This window comes from Lissotriton vulgaris, chromosome 2_1 (assembly GCF_964263255.1).
Source record: "Lissotriton vulgaris chromosome 2_1, aLisVul1.2, whole genome shotgun sequence".
NCBI classification, from domain to species: Eukaryota; Metazoa; Chordata; class Amphibia; order Caudata; family Salamandridae; genus Lissotriton; species Lissotriton vulgaris.
Genome location: NC_141687.1, coordinates 1,674,127,054 through 1,674,141,839, shown reverse-complemented (window position 1 = coordinate 1,674,141,839; position 14,786 = coordinate 1,674,127,054). Strand labels below are relative to the sequence as shown.

Here is a 14,786-nt window from a genome sequence, read left to right as displayed (position 1 = left end):
TCGCTCCTGTAGAAAGGAGTACCCGCTCTAACCTTGCTGGTCCGAGTAATAAGCCTTTTTCACTTTCCCCGTGGCTTGCATTAGCCGAGGCTTGTTTGCTTCAATCGAGTTGCCGACACCGCCATCAGCTAGAGCCTTCGAGGGACAGCTCGTGATCGACTCCTGGACGTCCTTGACCTCTTCGTGTCCACGTGGCTGCAGAGAGAAGCAACACCTCATCACCTGTTTGCACCCGACTTTGCCTGGTTCCAATCTGGTTCCACGGTGGTCACTGGTCAGTGACTTTGAACATTGTCCCCTCTGCTTTCAGGTCTTCACCACTTCAGATCCACCCTTGGATCCACCGGACACTTCTCCTTCACATCGCCTGCAGCATCTTCAGCTTCAAGCGCCAAGAACCTGCGTGTCAAAACCAGACGCCACTTCGACCCTGTGCACCCACTTCCTGTGGGTGAGGTAACATTGCAACGCTGGTGTCCCTACACTGGTACACACCTCTAGGGTCTGTGTCTTAAGTTTTGTTCCTCTAGGTTCAGCGGAAGTGCCCTTAAACTAACTTTGTACTTTTTACGCACCATAGACTTTGCATTGGAAAGTGCGTGCACTTTGAACACTGCACCCGAGTCCCGTGGGCCTCTCCCGACTTAGTCACTGCTAGTCTCGAATAGCTCCAGCGATTCCCAAGGCCCTAGGCCTGTTCACTTTCCTATTGGTATCTCTTATACCACTTTCTTAGTATATGGTTTAGGTGGCCCCTAGGGCTCATCCATATTGTGCAACTTTTGTGTATTTTAAACTGTCTTGTGATTTAACGCTTGTGCTTCTGTGCTCATAAAGAGTCCAGGGGATTTTATAGTTAATAAATCAATATATATTTTCAATATATATCTGTGTGGTGTCCCTTTCATTTGGTATTCAAGGGGGTTGTGTATGGTATAACAGCTGGCTTCACATGCCTTTCAGAGTTTAGCCTAAGACTGCTTTGTCCACGTTACCACTAGGATAACTGGTCTACAAGGTTGAATTACAACCATCATCATAAGGGTTGCTTGGCATGGTACAAAGTGATCACTAGAATTAGTGAGCATTATATACCAGGCCAACTTCTCACATTGGTGAGCAGCGGATTGGGATCTGAGCTTGCTGTTGTTTTACCATTACAATCTTTGAGATTATCATTTGAAAGATCATACAGGTACCTGCTAGGTACATATAAAACAAGACTAGTATACTTAAGTTCTACTGAACTTAGTTGTTGTAGAGTAAAGGGAGTAGCACACCCTAGCTACAACTACTAGATAGGTTTAGTAGGTAAACACCAGTGTAGGTAGATTGCAACACATCCACCCACACTAGAGCAATGTCTGGAGCAGAGGGGTCCAGTGGACTTACTCCTGTTGAGAGTGACCCTCCAAGGGCACCATCCAAATTTGCTATTTTTTCCTTTAAGGAATTAAGACAGCTTTGTGTCTTAAGGGGTCTGAAGACAGGGCCTTCCCCTACTACAGACCACCTAAGAGAGCTCTTAGACCAGTCTGAGACTCTAAAGCCCTCTAAGGCAAACCCCACAGGGAATGCTGAAGGAGGCCATCCTTCAGAGGATGACACTGTAGACACCCCTGCCCCTATCATCCTGGTAGATGAGGAAGCCTCCACCACTGGAGCTCCTCGGGTAGATGAAGAGGAAGAGGAAGAGGAGGAGGTGGAAAGCAGTGAGTCAGATGATGACAGAAATAGTCAGGTGCTGGTCAGTAGACTGAACCAGGCTAACTTAAGCTTACTTGGGAATGAATCAGGTAACAACCCATTCAGACCCCCAGGTGGACTTAACCAGAAGCCTAGGAGGAGAAGGACTCACTCAGGTGACTCTGACAACTCCCATGCTTCTAGAGGTTCTCATGGTCACTCCAGAAAGGAGATGACTAGCCCTCAGAGAAGGGAACATGAGGCCAAGATGAGAGAGGCTGAATTGAGGATCCAGAGACAAGAGTTAGAGGTTGCCCTGGCCCAAGAGAAGCTTGCTAGAGCAAGACAGCCTAGAGAGAGTGGATTAGGATCCACTGGTGGCAGCAATATCCAGAAGGATAAAGACAGGTCCTTTGATACAAGAAACCTGAGTAAGATTGTGCCCCCCTACAAAGCTGGGGATGATATCCACAAATGGATGACTGCACTTGAGAGAGCCTGCATGGTACAGCAGATCCCCCAGGAGCAGTGGGCAGCAATCTTGTGGCTCTCCTTTGAAGGTAGAGGCCGAGACAGACTCCTCACAGTTAGTGATGGGGATTCTAGAAACTACCTGGTCCTGAAGAGTCCTCTGATTGATGGGTTGGGCTTAACCACTGAACAGTACAGGTTAATGTTCAGAGATACCCAGAAGACACAGACTCAAGACTGGTCTGAATTTGTTGAATGTGCCACTAAGGCTCTGGAGGGCTGGTTGCTGGGAAGTAAGGTTACTGACTATAGAGGATTGTATAATTTAATTATGAGAGAGCAAATCTTAAGTAATTGTCAAAATCAGCTTCTACATCAGCACCTGGTTGACTCTGATCTGACCTTCCCCACAAGAATTGGGTAGGAGGGCAGACAAATGGGTCAGAACCAGGATCAGGCCTAAGAACCAGGGTGGTGACCAAAAGAAAGAGACTACCAAGCCTCAAGAGAAGGGTGGGGATAAAAGTAAGGAAAAGACTTCCCCAGGGCCCCAAAACTCCAAGAATGGGGGTGGGTCCCAAGACACTTCTACAACCCAGAAAAAGCCTTATTGTCATACCTGTAAACAGGTGGGGCATTACAAAACAGATAGCTGTTGTCCCAAGAATGGCAATAAGGAGAATATACCTCCAGGTAAGGCTCCAACACCTCCTGTCACTGTTAGCAATGGTCCCCCAGGTGGTGGGAGCACCCCCAAGAATTTGGGTGGGTTTACTTTTGGAGGACAGGTGGACTCTGGCCTATCCAGGTCCCCTAACTCAGATACTCTTGTCTATGAGACTGGCATGGGGTTTGCCAATTTCACTGCTTGCCCAAACACTTTGAGCAAGTATAGACAGGAGCCCCTCATCAATGGCTTGAAAGTTGAGGCCTTCAGAGACACAGGGGCTAGCATCACCATGGTGGCTGAATGTCTAGTCCCCTCAAGGCAACTTTTACCTGATGCCAGATATCAGGTGACAAACATTGATGGCATAGAATCCAATCATCCCATGGCAGTAGTCAATCTTAGCTGGGGAGGTGTCACTCTCCCAAAGAGAGTGGCAGTGTCAGCAAACTTGCCTGTAGATTGCCTACTGGGTAATGATTTGGAAATCTCAGCCTGGGCTGAGGTTGAACAGCAAACCCATTCTAGAATGGTAAATCTCCATGGAAAGGTTAGTGGGGCTGTAATGGCTACAGCCCCAATTCAAGATGTCCTTCCTGAAAAGGTTGGGAGGGCTGAGCAAACCTCAGCCCCATCTTTAGATAACTTCCCTCCTGGAAAGAGTAGCAGGGCTGTACTAGTAACAGCCCATACCCAAACTGAGTCTCCTCCTGAAAAGGTTGGTGGGGCTGTGATGGCCACAGCCCAAACTCAAACTGATACATGGGTAGTGAAGCCTGAAATGATGGATCACTCCACCCAAACAGAGAGCATTGAGGAGGAAGAGAAATCTCCCTCCCACCAGACTTTAGGAAAGGATCAGCCTCCTCAGAGAACTGATCTTACCCCTGATGAAGGAACTGTCCCAGAGGTTGTTAGGCCTGGCCTGACCGAGCCTCTGATGGCAGTGGACCCTTCTCAGGAGGAACCCAGTCTGGAGCAGGTAACCTGCCCCTCTCTACCTTGCCTTACTCAGCCCAGGGCTGCAGAGGACAAGAAGGACAGTGAGACCCAAAGGGCCCCCTGTCAAATAAAGCACCCCCATCAACAGATTAGGGACACCGAAACTAGTAGCCCTGGTGAGGTGCAAACTTTAAAAACTCCTGAGGGATCCCCCTTAAAAGTAGTTAGGGACCTCCCCCAGATGGATATTGTTGGGCACAGCCAAACCTGGGACCCTAATGGCCCAAACCTGAACTGTCCCTCCAGTAAGCCAAACAGAGGGACCCAACCTCCAGCTTTAGGTAGCCAGAGGTTGACCCTGAGAGCACAGTGCAACTCAGTCAGAGAAAGAAAGGCACACATGGTGGAGAGTGATTGGAGGAAGCTGAGCCCTACAGAGGAAACTCACTTCAGTACTCCATCTCAACACCAGCCTTTGACTTTGCAAAGACACACCACAGGTAGAGATTCCCTATGGTGGAGACCCTCAGATACCCTTAGGGTGAGGGATTGCTTAGTGGACCATGAGACAGGGGGTTACCAAGCAAGAGCTGGTACTTCCTTATATGGCCACTTAGGCAATATAGGCTTACCTGGTCAAGGATAGCCTTATCTCCTTTCGTTTGGGGGGGGGGGGGGGGTTATGTAGGAAGGTGGATATCTGACTATGGTTACCCCCAAACTTTTTGCCTGGTGTTTAGCTGGTTTTTGACTTAGTTGGCCTGGGATCCTGCTATTCAGGGCCCCAGGTCGATTGCTCTCTCCTTAAAATGGACTCCATGTACCTTAGGTGCATAAAACAATTGGAATTGGTTCACCTTATAGGCCCCTGTAACAGTGTACCATAGGTACCCAGGGCATAGGTGTAGCCAAGGCCTACCAGGGGCTGCAGCATGTATTGTGCCACCCCTGGCCTGGCCTCCATATTTGACACAACTGGCTGATCACTCAGCTGGGGTAAGTTGGTGTAATCACCTCTTGCTTAGATATAGTATCCCTATATCTAATCCTAAACTGGACACATATGTTCCTATCAGCCACTCCTATGGAAGGCCTCATCAATCCTGGAGGCAGAGTGCTTGGAAATATGTGAGAGGGTGCTCTAGCGTGAGCTGAGCCTGTCTGCAGCTGTCGGGAACCACTTCCTAAGCTGTTCTGGGATACTCCTTACCCCCGGCAATTCGCGCTATGAGCGACTTGCTTTCTTTCCGTCGCGCTTTGAAAACGTTTTTATTCCCTTAGCTATTTTGCTTGTGTTGTTTTATTTAGTTGTGTTGTGTAGCTGCCTTGTCGGGCGCCAGGACGCTCCTTAGCTGGAGCATCTGTGCGCCAAATAAAAACCACATAACATAACATAACATAACATATTGCCATACCATATACTCTTAAGTGCATTATAATCCTCGCGGTTATATGCTATCTTTGGTTTGGCTTTATCAAAACATGTCGAGTAAGGTATCATACGAATTGGAATACTATCCCCCTCGACAGTTCTGTCGACGGGGATAGCATTCCACCCTTCTAGAGGGACACGACATGTGTGTAGCCTTAACCCCAGTTAAAGTTAACCAGAGCCTCGGCATCACAAAATGGATGCTGCCACCACAGACACATGTCTGACCTCCTGCTGCTGGGAGTCCTTCCAGCGAGGAGGGCCTGGACAAAGGGTTTCCTGCCTGGGGAGGTGCGAGCACCACCCCAGACAGGGTTTTGTGTATTGGGTAGGACAGGGCTGAATAGATTGAGACATGCCTGGGGCACACAAGGTGTCCCTGTGCATAAGCCAGCCCAAACCGGTTCTGGGGCTTTCCAGCCCCAGTCCTGGCGAGGAGCTGGACAAAGGAGAGGGGGTGTAACCACTCCCCTTCCTGGTTCCACCCAGAGGAGGGACCTAGTAGGTGATCCACCCCTCAGATTGGGAATAAGAGTGGGAGCAGTGCCATTGCACAGCAGATCATCCTGAAATCAACTTTAAACAAGAAGAAGACTGGACTTCGACATTCTGCTGCACAGAAGACTGAAGAGAATCTCCCTTGTGGCCTAGGAGTGGCCACCCTGTGAACACAGGTACCAACCAGCAACTCGACGTCTGCTTTGCCGCCGCCTCCCGCCGGAGCCAGAGTGCAGAGCCTGACAAGACCCAGCTTCCCAGACTTCTCACAGCCCGATCCACAGTCCCTGCAAAGAAGGGACCCGTGGAGGCACCGAGAGACGTGGGAGCGGACATCTTGAAAGACCCCCGAGACGCTGACTGCGCAGCGCCCGAGGCACCCTCGACTTTGTGCTTTGGGGTTTAAGAAGCCCCACAACCGAGCAGCATTTGCACCAAAGATCCGCCCTCCAGCATTTCCACGATCTGCGTGGGGCCCTTTTGCTTTGTGCCACTCGACTCGCCATCCCGGCCGCTTGTCACGTGATCAGCGGCCATCTTGGTGACGAAACCTACAATTTACACTGTGGGTCTGGTTGCTCCAGACCTGCCCTCGCTCCTGTAGAAAGGAGTACCCGCTCTAACCTTGCTGGTCCGAGTAATAAGCCTTTTTCACTTTCCCCGTGGCTTGCATTAGCCAAGGCTTGTTTGCTTCAATCGAGTTGCCGACACCGCCATCAGCTAGAGCCTTCGAGGGACAGCTCGTGATCGACTCCTGGACGTCCTTGACCTCTTCGTGTCCACGTGGCTGCAGAGAGAAGCAACACCTCATCACCTGTTTGCACCCGACTTTGCCTGGTTCCAATCTGGTTCCACGGTGGTCACTGGTCAGTGACTTTGAACATTGTCCCCTCTGCTTTCAGGTCTTCACCACTTCAGATCCACCCTTGGATCCACCGGACACTTCTCCTTCACATCGCCTGCAGCATCTTCAGCTTCAAGCGCCAAGAACCTGCGTGTCAAAACCAGACGCCACTTCGACCCTGTGCACCCACTTCCTGTGGGTGAGGTAACATTGCAACGCTGGTGTCCCTACACTGGTACACACCTCTAGGGTCTGTGTCTTAAGTTTTGTTCCTCTAGGTTCAGCGGAAGTGCCCTTAAACTAACTTTGTACTTTTTACGCACCATAGACTTTGCATTGGAAAGTGCGTGCACTTTGAACACTGCACCCGAGTCCCGTGGGCCTCTCCCGACTTAGTCACTGCTAGTCTCGAATAGCTCCAGCGATTCCCAAGGCCCTAGGCCTGTTCACTTTCCTATTGGTATCTCTTATACCACTTTCTTAGTATATGGTTTAGGTGGCCCCTAGGGCTCATCCATATTGTGCAACTTTTGTGTATTTTAAACTGTCTTGTGATTTAATGCTTGTGCTTCTGTGCTCATAAAGAGTCCAGGGGATTTTATAGTTAATAAATCAATATATATTTTCAATATATATCTGTGTGGTGTCCCTTTCATTTGGTATTCAAGGGGGTTGTGTATGGTATAACAGCTGGCTTCACATGCCTTTCAGAGTTTAGCCTAAGACTGCTTTGTCCACGTTACCACTAGGATAACTGGTCTACAAGGTTGAATTACAACCATCATCATAAGGGTTGCTTGGCATGGTACAAAGTGATCACTAGAATTAGTGAGCATTATATACCAGGCCAACTTCTCACAACCCGGGCTCAGTTCAGCGACTCCATCGCCGACCTCGCCAGCACCCACTCACTCGCCTCCATGGACTACATCCTCCTCGGGGACCTAACTTCCATCTCGACAACAACAACGACGCCAACTCCGCCACCCTTATCGACAACCTCGCCAACCTCTGCCTCAGACAACTCGTCACCGCACCCACCCACGCCGCCGGCCACATGCTGGATCCCGTCTTCTCCACAGGCTACCACATCGCCTTCGACCACCCCACCGAACTCCACTGGACAGACCACCGCTACATCCATTTCACCTTCAAGAAACCAACCACGCAGCACTGCACCCAACAGCTGCCTCGCCGCTGCTGGAGCAAAGTCACTGAAGACCAGCTGATCACCTCCCTTGCCAAGAACCCACCCACCGACCCCACCAACCCAGAAGCCGCAGCCTGAAACCTCAGTGTATCGACTACTGCGCCAACACCCTCGCCCGCTCAAGAAACCCTCCAACAGCCACGCAAACAAGAGAGCCACCTGGTTCACCAACTAGCTCCAGACCTCTAAATGCGCATGCTGGAAACTGGAGAAGACATGGCTCCACGAACACACACTGGACAACCACGCAGCCCACAAGGACGTCACCCGCAGACACCACCACCTCATCAGATTAGCCAAGAAATCCTCCTTCAAAGACCGCTTGGATAACAACGCACACAACAGCAAAGAGCTCTTCAGCATCGTAAAGGAACTCTCCAACCCCAGCGCCAACGCCAACGACATCCCGCCCTCACAAGAACTGTGCGACTCACTAGCCATCTTCTTCCACCGCAAGATCGCTGACATCCACGACAGCTTCAACACCATGACCACCCCGACTACGCCAGACTCCACCTCCCCTGTGAACACCAGTGCCAACCGCCTGACCTCCTGGTCCAACATCAACATCTCCTTCGAAACAGCGACATTCCCGGAAAGCTGGAAGTACGCCGAAATCGACGTCCTCCTCAGAAAGCCGAAAGCGGACCCAAAGGACCTCAAGAACTTCCTGCCCATCTCCCTGCTCCCGTTCCTGGCAAAGGTCATCGAGAAAATCGTCAACATGCAACTGGCCTGCCACCTGGAAGACAGCATCATCTTGGACCCGTCCCAGTCCGGATTCAGACTAAACCACAGCACCGAGACAGCCCTCATCGCCGCCACAGACTACATCAGGCGCCAACTAGACAACGGCGAAACATCAGCCCTCATCCTCCTGGACCTGTCAGCCGCCTTCGACACGGTCTGACATCGCACAACACGCCTCCTAGAAGCTGGAATCCAAGAGAAGGCTCTTGACTGGGCCACGTCCTTCCTCTCCGGCAGAACCCAGAGCGTCTGCCTCCCACCCTTCCGATCCGAAGCCACCGACATCTGCGCCGTCCCCCAGGGCTCCTCCCTCAGCCCAACGCTGTTCAATGTCTACATGGCCCCCCTCGCACAAGTGGCCTGCCATCACGACCTCAACATCCTCTCCTACGCTGACGACCCCCCAGCTCATCCTCCCCATCACCAAGGACCCACACACTGCCAAAACCAACCTCCACGAGGCAATGAAGGCCGTCGCCGACTGGATGAGGAGCAGCCTTCTGAAGATTAACTCGGACAAGACGGAGGTCCTCATCCTCTGACCCACCGCCTCAACCTGGGACGACTCCTGGTGGCCGACCACACTGGGAACAGCACCAACACCCACCGACCATGCACGCAATCTAGGATTTATCCTCGACTCCTCCCTCTCCATGTCTAAGCAGGTCAACGCCGTCTCCTCCTCCTGCTACAAAACCGTCCGCATGCTCCGCAGGATCTACAAGTGGATCCCGAGCACACAAAGCACTCCACAAAGCCGGACCAGCCTACCTGAACAGCAGACTCTGCTTCCACACCCCCACCCGCCAGCTCCGCTCCGCCAGCCTCGCCCTTGCCGCTGTCCCCCGCATCCAATGAACGACCTCCGGCAGCAGTTCCTTTTCCTACCTCGCCGCCAAGACCCGGAACACCCTCCCTACCTATTTACGGCAGACCCAAGACCTATTCGCCTTCAGAAGACTTCTCAAGACCTGGCTCTTCGAGCAGTAGCAGCACCCCCCTCTCCCCTCAGCGCCTTGGGACCCTCACGGGTAAGTAGCGCACTTTACAAGTACTCTGATTGATTATATTTCCTAAGAATGCCGTAAAAGCCCCTAGTTTGCGTGTAGAATGCGCTCTAGGGGGGATTGTTAATGTGTGTTTAGCTTTAATGTAGCATATTTGAATACTCTTAACTATCCACCATGCAATACCGGCTTTTGATATGGGATTGCCTTTGTGGTGGCGCAAAAGCAACAACAAGTTGTTTGGTTTTCCTGTAAGGTTTTGTCCTTTCTATGCAGTATAGTAATGCTCTTTTAACATCTAATGCGTGAAGAGCACGCTCTGCCACTGAATCTGGTTGAGCAAAGAATACAGGCAACTCAACAGACTGATTGATGTGAAGGGCAGAGACGACTTTGGGTACACATTTGGGATTAGTCCTAAGAACCACTTTAATTTGGTGTATTTGTAAAAATGGTTCTTGTATAGTTAGTGCCTGAAGCTCACCCACTCTTCTTAGAGATGTGATGGGTATAAGGAAGGCTACTTTACAGTTGAGAAATTGTAGTTCACATTTGTGCAATGGCTCAAAGGGGGAGGGGGGGGGGGGGGAGGGGCCATGAGTCTTGTAAGAACTACGTTGAGGTTCCACACAGGAGAACGTGGAAGTCATGGGGTAATGATTATTTTAAGTCCTTCATTGAAGTTTTAATAACGGGCACTCTAAACAGAGACAAGTGCGGTCTGTTTTGCAGGTATGCAGCTATTGCAGCAAGATGTTAGCGTATGGATATGATACGCTAAATTAGATGTTTTGTATTGAAGCATCTAGTGGATTGATCTGATTGTTACAGTAAACTACAAACCGCTTCCACTTTGCTGCATAGCATGCTCTTGTGGTAGGGCGTCTATCTTCTTTGACACACATACAGTCTGGCGGAAGATTAAGGTAGCCAAACTCCATGATTTCAGGTGCCAGATCGCAAGGTTGAGATGACTGGGATCGGGATGTCTTCTCTCCATGGTTCTGAGTGAGAAACCTGGGGTAAAGGTGTACTTTTTGTTGAGGAACTACTGATAGTTCTAACAGGGTGGTGAACCAGGGTTGCGGGCCCATGTGGGAACAACTAGGATCAGTGTCAGGGAATGCTGTTTGAGTTTCCGAACCACTAACGGAATTAGTGGGAGAGATGGAAAAGCGTAAACAAATCTTCCCGACCAATTCATCCATAGCGCATTGCCTTTGGACAATGGGTGTGGATACCTGGACGAATTATGTTACAAGTAAGAAACTTATTTTCATCCCTATGCATGACCCTTAAACTGGTGCTCCAATCTCTTAATCCTGCTCTTGATACCCAACCCCTTATTCTTCACCCTCATATCCATACATCTCAAACATACAGCTTCACCCACTCATAGCATACACTTAGCTCTACACCTCGAAATCTTAATTTCTAGACCCTAAAATTTAAACCTGAACTCGGTATCTCAAACCCTTAAAGCTATTCTCCCAGGTCCTAACCCTATACTCCTAACTCTATCCTGTACACAACATGACCATAACACTTTACGAACAGCCTTCAACCAACACCTTTAGACATATACCCTTCGGCTTTAACACCATACTTTTAACATCTATACTCTTAACCATCTACCCTGTTTCCTGATTCCGCCAACTACATAATGTCTAACCCCTATAACCCAAACTCTTAATACTATTCCCTAAACCTTTAACTCTGATCCTCATACGCTTAACTTCAAACCCTTAACACCTTGCACAATGTCTCTTACTTCAGTACATTTTTGGAACAAATACTTTGGGAAGTATTCTGCTTTTTACAATATGTATTTTTAGAACTAATAATTGAGAATCGTTATTTTTAGGAGCGTTACTTCCAACGTATTTTTGAGGCAATGCCACAAGGAAGGAATTCTTTGCGTTCTACTTTTTGGCATCCACCTTCTGGTAGTGTAGGGAGCTCTAAGTGGCGTGGATGATTATAAGAGGCTCTATGTTGATTATTGGAACTCGCCCTACTGGGTTGCTACAGTGAAAGGGGGTTTCTTAAGAGTTTTGGTGTTTGGCAGTGTAGAATGTAGGGAGCTATCAGCCATGTGGTTTGGACGACTTGTAGATGTCTGCACTATGAAGGGTTGTGCAGTATTGGCTTTTCTCGCTTATATGTATAACTTTGGGTTCTTTTTGTTTTTCAGCTGTGCCGCCAGACCTGGATGAAAGTGTAAATATGCAGAACCCCGAGGTCCTGAACAGAAAGTTAGCGGAAGTGAAGCAATTGCACAAGGATATTGTGGAATTAAGAACCTCCATATCTGACCGCTATGCCTCAGATATGGGTGAAAACTGTGTTACACAGTGAAGTGTTAGTGACTGTAATGGAGGCACAAGTTGGTGCCAGAAGGATTTATTGAAAACAGAATGGGACATGGCATGTGGCTTTCCAGGCTACGATCAAAGCATCTCAAGGGGGTTTCAATTCTCAGCAGAATGCTTCTTGTTGGTACAATCGACTGACCGATATCGGCCATGCTCATGTTGGTTTCAGTGCCCTTATGATACTTTCTTCCTCATTAGCATCCATAAGGAAGCACTTGTTTGGATATGCTAGGGAAGGATCTCGAGGGGAGCTACTGCTTAGGCCAAGACATGAGCACTGAAACCTTCTGTATCTTGTAATGTAAAAACAGTAGCCTGTGCTGTGGTGAAAACGGGAAGGAAGGGACCCAGAAGATGTCTTTAGAAGATCTTGCCAACTCTGTATGGCCCGTCCTCCTACTGGTTATACTGAGCTGGTTCTCAGTTGTCCACATATTGTTTAGTATTTAATGCACTTTTAGATTTCCCTCCTTCCTATTAGACCCACATGAAATAGATACCTTTTTTATGCCAAAGACATGGAACCAGTCCCTGGTCTGTGTGTTGTGGTGAAGAAAATCTCTGGTGTCTTCTGCAATGCCTTCAACTCCTTCTATTCTTTTTGTCTTGCCATTTCGATTCTATGTCTTTTCCCTGGAAAATTTGCTGTGTTTTTAAAATACACGATTCAAGTCGGCTGGTACCTCTGGGGTTTTTAACCCAGATTACCCAGGGCACTTTAATAACAGTTGTAAAAAACAAAAACAAAAGCGTGCCTCGAAATGGTGAGCAATTACTTCTGAGCCATACTATTGTACTGTCCTATAAACAAGTGCCTCTTGTTATGGCGCCCATGAGCGCAAAGCCAACGTATGGGTCTTCATTAAAACCATGCTCCTCAGAAGTTTTTCAATAACTGCTGAGCCCATCTGTTGACGCCTAAAAACAGGTGTGAGGGGAAGTGATGCTCCATGAGCCCATGTGCCTCTGTATAAAGGTTACTCGTGGAATCGTAGCCTTGAAACAAGAAGGGGTCAGAAACCGGGTTACCACTTACCTTTCAAAGCGCAAGACGGGTAAAAGAATACTTGAAAATATCTTGATTTGCTCAGTGCCTTTTGTACTATACTTAACCTAGCGCTGTGGACTTGATAGCTGCGTGTCCATGCTGCTCTAGAGACTGGACAACGTTGTCAAACCTGCTTGTCTTAGATTGTGTCATACAGGCCGTAATCTATATATAAATATCTCACTCTGTTTGGATTGTGCTGATATTTCTTTGAACGCTGCTGGCCAGCACTGAATAGGCAAAACCCTTCATCGGTGGAATGTACTTGCTTCGGTTCTTGTTTATAAAACCACAGCCTGGACTCTGAATGCTCTCCTGCTTGCACCAAGACCGTTGGAGAGTTTTTTTCCTCTTGCTCGGTGCTGCAGCCCTGCATCACTCAGCTTTGCATTGTTAAACAGGTGTTGACATTTATCAAGTGATTTTTTTGCTAAGTATTTTTAAACAAGGTTCTATTTAAATTGCATGATATTCGAATAGTAGACGACTTGGTCTCAAAGGCAACCATGACCGTTCTCTGAGAAGCTAGACTATTGGTCAGCTACTTCTTTTGAGAGCCCTTGGAAAGTCTTCAAAGGTTTTCATTCTGAACTGTTCACAAGTGCATCCTCGAGTCCTTAATATTGATTTCTCAAGTCCTCTTCTTGGACGCCGCTTGGAGCTGTTCAAAAGATGTGTTCTTTAAATGCAGGTGAAGCACGAGTTCCGCTATTTGCATCACTGCACAGTGAGATTTCACAGTGTCCTCCATTTATTTTCAGTGGAACGTAAGTAGACAAGTTGCAAGAAAATATGGAAACAATTGGTTCAGTTCTGTTTCTGAAACCTCTTGATGGATTTGACTCTTCTATAGGACTTATTGTTACAGATGTATGTTAATCATGCCTTTGCAGTATGATGGGATTTTTGTATGGTTTATGACATGAGACTTTGACCGCTCCTGATCTTGTTGAAGTTTATTCCATATTGTATAATGCTTCTCTATTGGCAGTAATGCCTTCCAGTAAGTTATCCTAGAAGACCTACTGACTCTTGCCAGACTGGTCTCTTTCCAGCAATCAGTGGTGCTACCAGTTGCACTGTTTTGTTATTCAGCAGGTGTCCTTTCGTACAATTCATATGTCAATACCTCCTGATCACTAGTGAAGGATAATTAATATACCCACTCATGTGCAGCCAAAGTGCCACCACTTTCTACTCTGTGGCTTCGAACCACCAATGTAGTCAGAATAGAATGTGGAGCTTAATTGTTATTATGGCGTGAAACATGCCAAAATGTCCGTCCCCTACTTCTTCCTGGAAGGAGATGCCTTTTGGTTTTGTGCTGTGAAATGGGAATCGTCAAGTTTATTTTGTTTGATTAGAAACTGTATTGGAGAAGTCCCTAGCATGGGCTGACTGTTTGGAATGTGGTCCACTCCAGTTTGTTGCTTGCTGTGAGAAAATCATGGAGCACGTAGACTGACTTTTTTGTCAATACATTTCAAATTATGTAGGATGCGGAGACGATGGCAGATTGAACTGCAATACTCTCAAATGTTTATATTGGCCAAGTAATTTATATGAATTGTTTGTAAAATTGTTTGTTTTTTGATTGTATTGAACCTTTTTGATAAAAAATAAAGTTGATAGATCACCATTGAGTGCTTTCAGTAACTTTGCAAAACATGCTATTTGACCTTACCATGGCAGGGACTCTGAGAGCGAGAATAGCCCAGGTAACCTCTGCAATCCCTACGAGACATGATAGCAGAGCAGACCGCTATCATTAAGCCCACTTCAACTATTTAAATGCTTTTGGATTGTCCTTTTATTCATTTCAGGTGTTTCCTTTTGTAGTTTCTTCATTCGTAGGA

The 14,786-nt window shown here is 48.0% G+C and overlaps 1 protein-coding gene across 1 annotated transcript in view; it reads left to right on the top strand.

Annotated features, from left to right (window-relative positions):
- CEP85 (centrosomal protein 85) overlaps positions 1-14,569 on the top strand; it is a 413,787-nt gene extending 399,218 nt beyond the window's left edge. Inside the window, exon 14 of the mRNA XM_086957634.1 lies at positions 11,702-14,569. Coding sequence (XP_086813760.1) covers positions 11,702-11,865 — 164 coding nt within the window. The 3' untranslated portion in view covers positions 11,866-14,569. The remainder of the gene's footprint in view (positions 1-11,701) is intronic.
- The last annotated feature ends 217 nt before the right edge of the window (positions 14,570-14,786 follow it).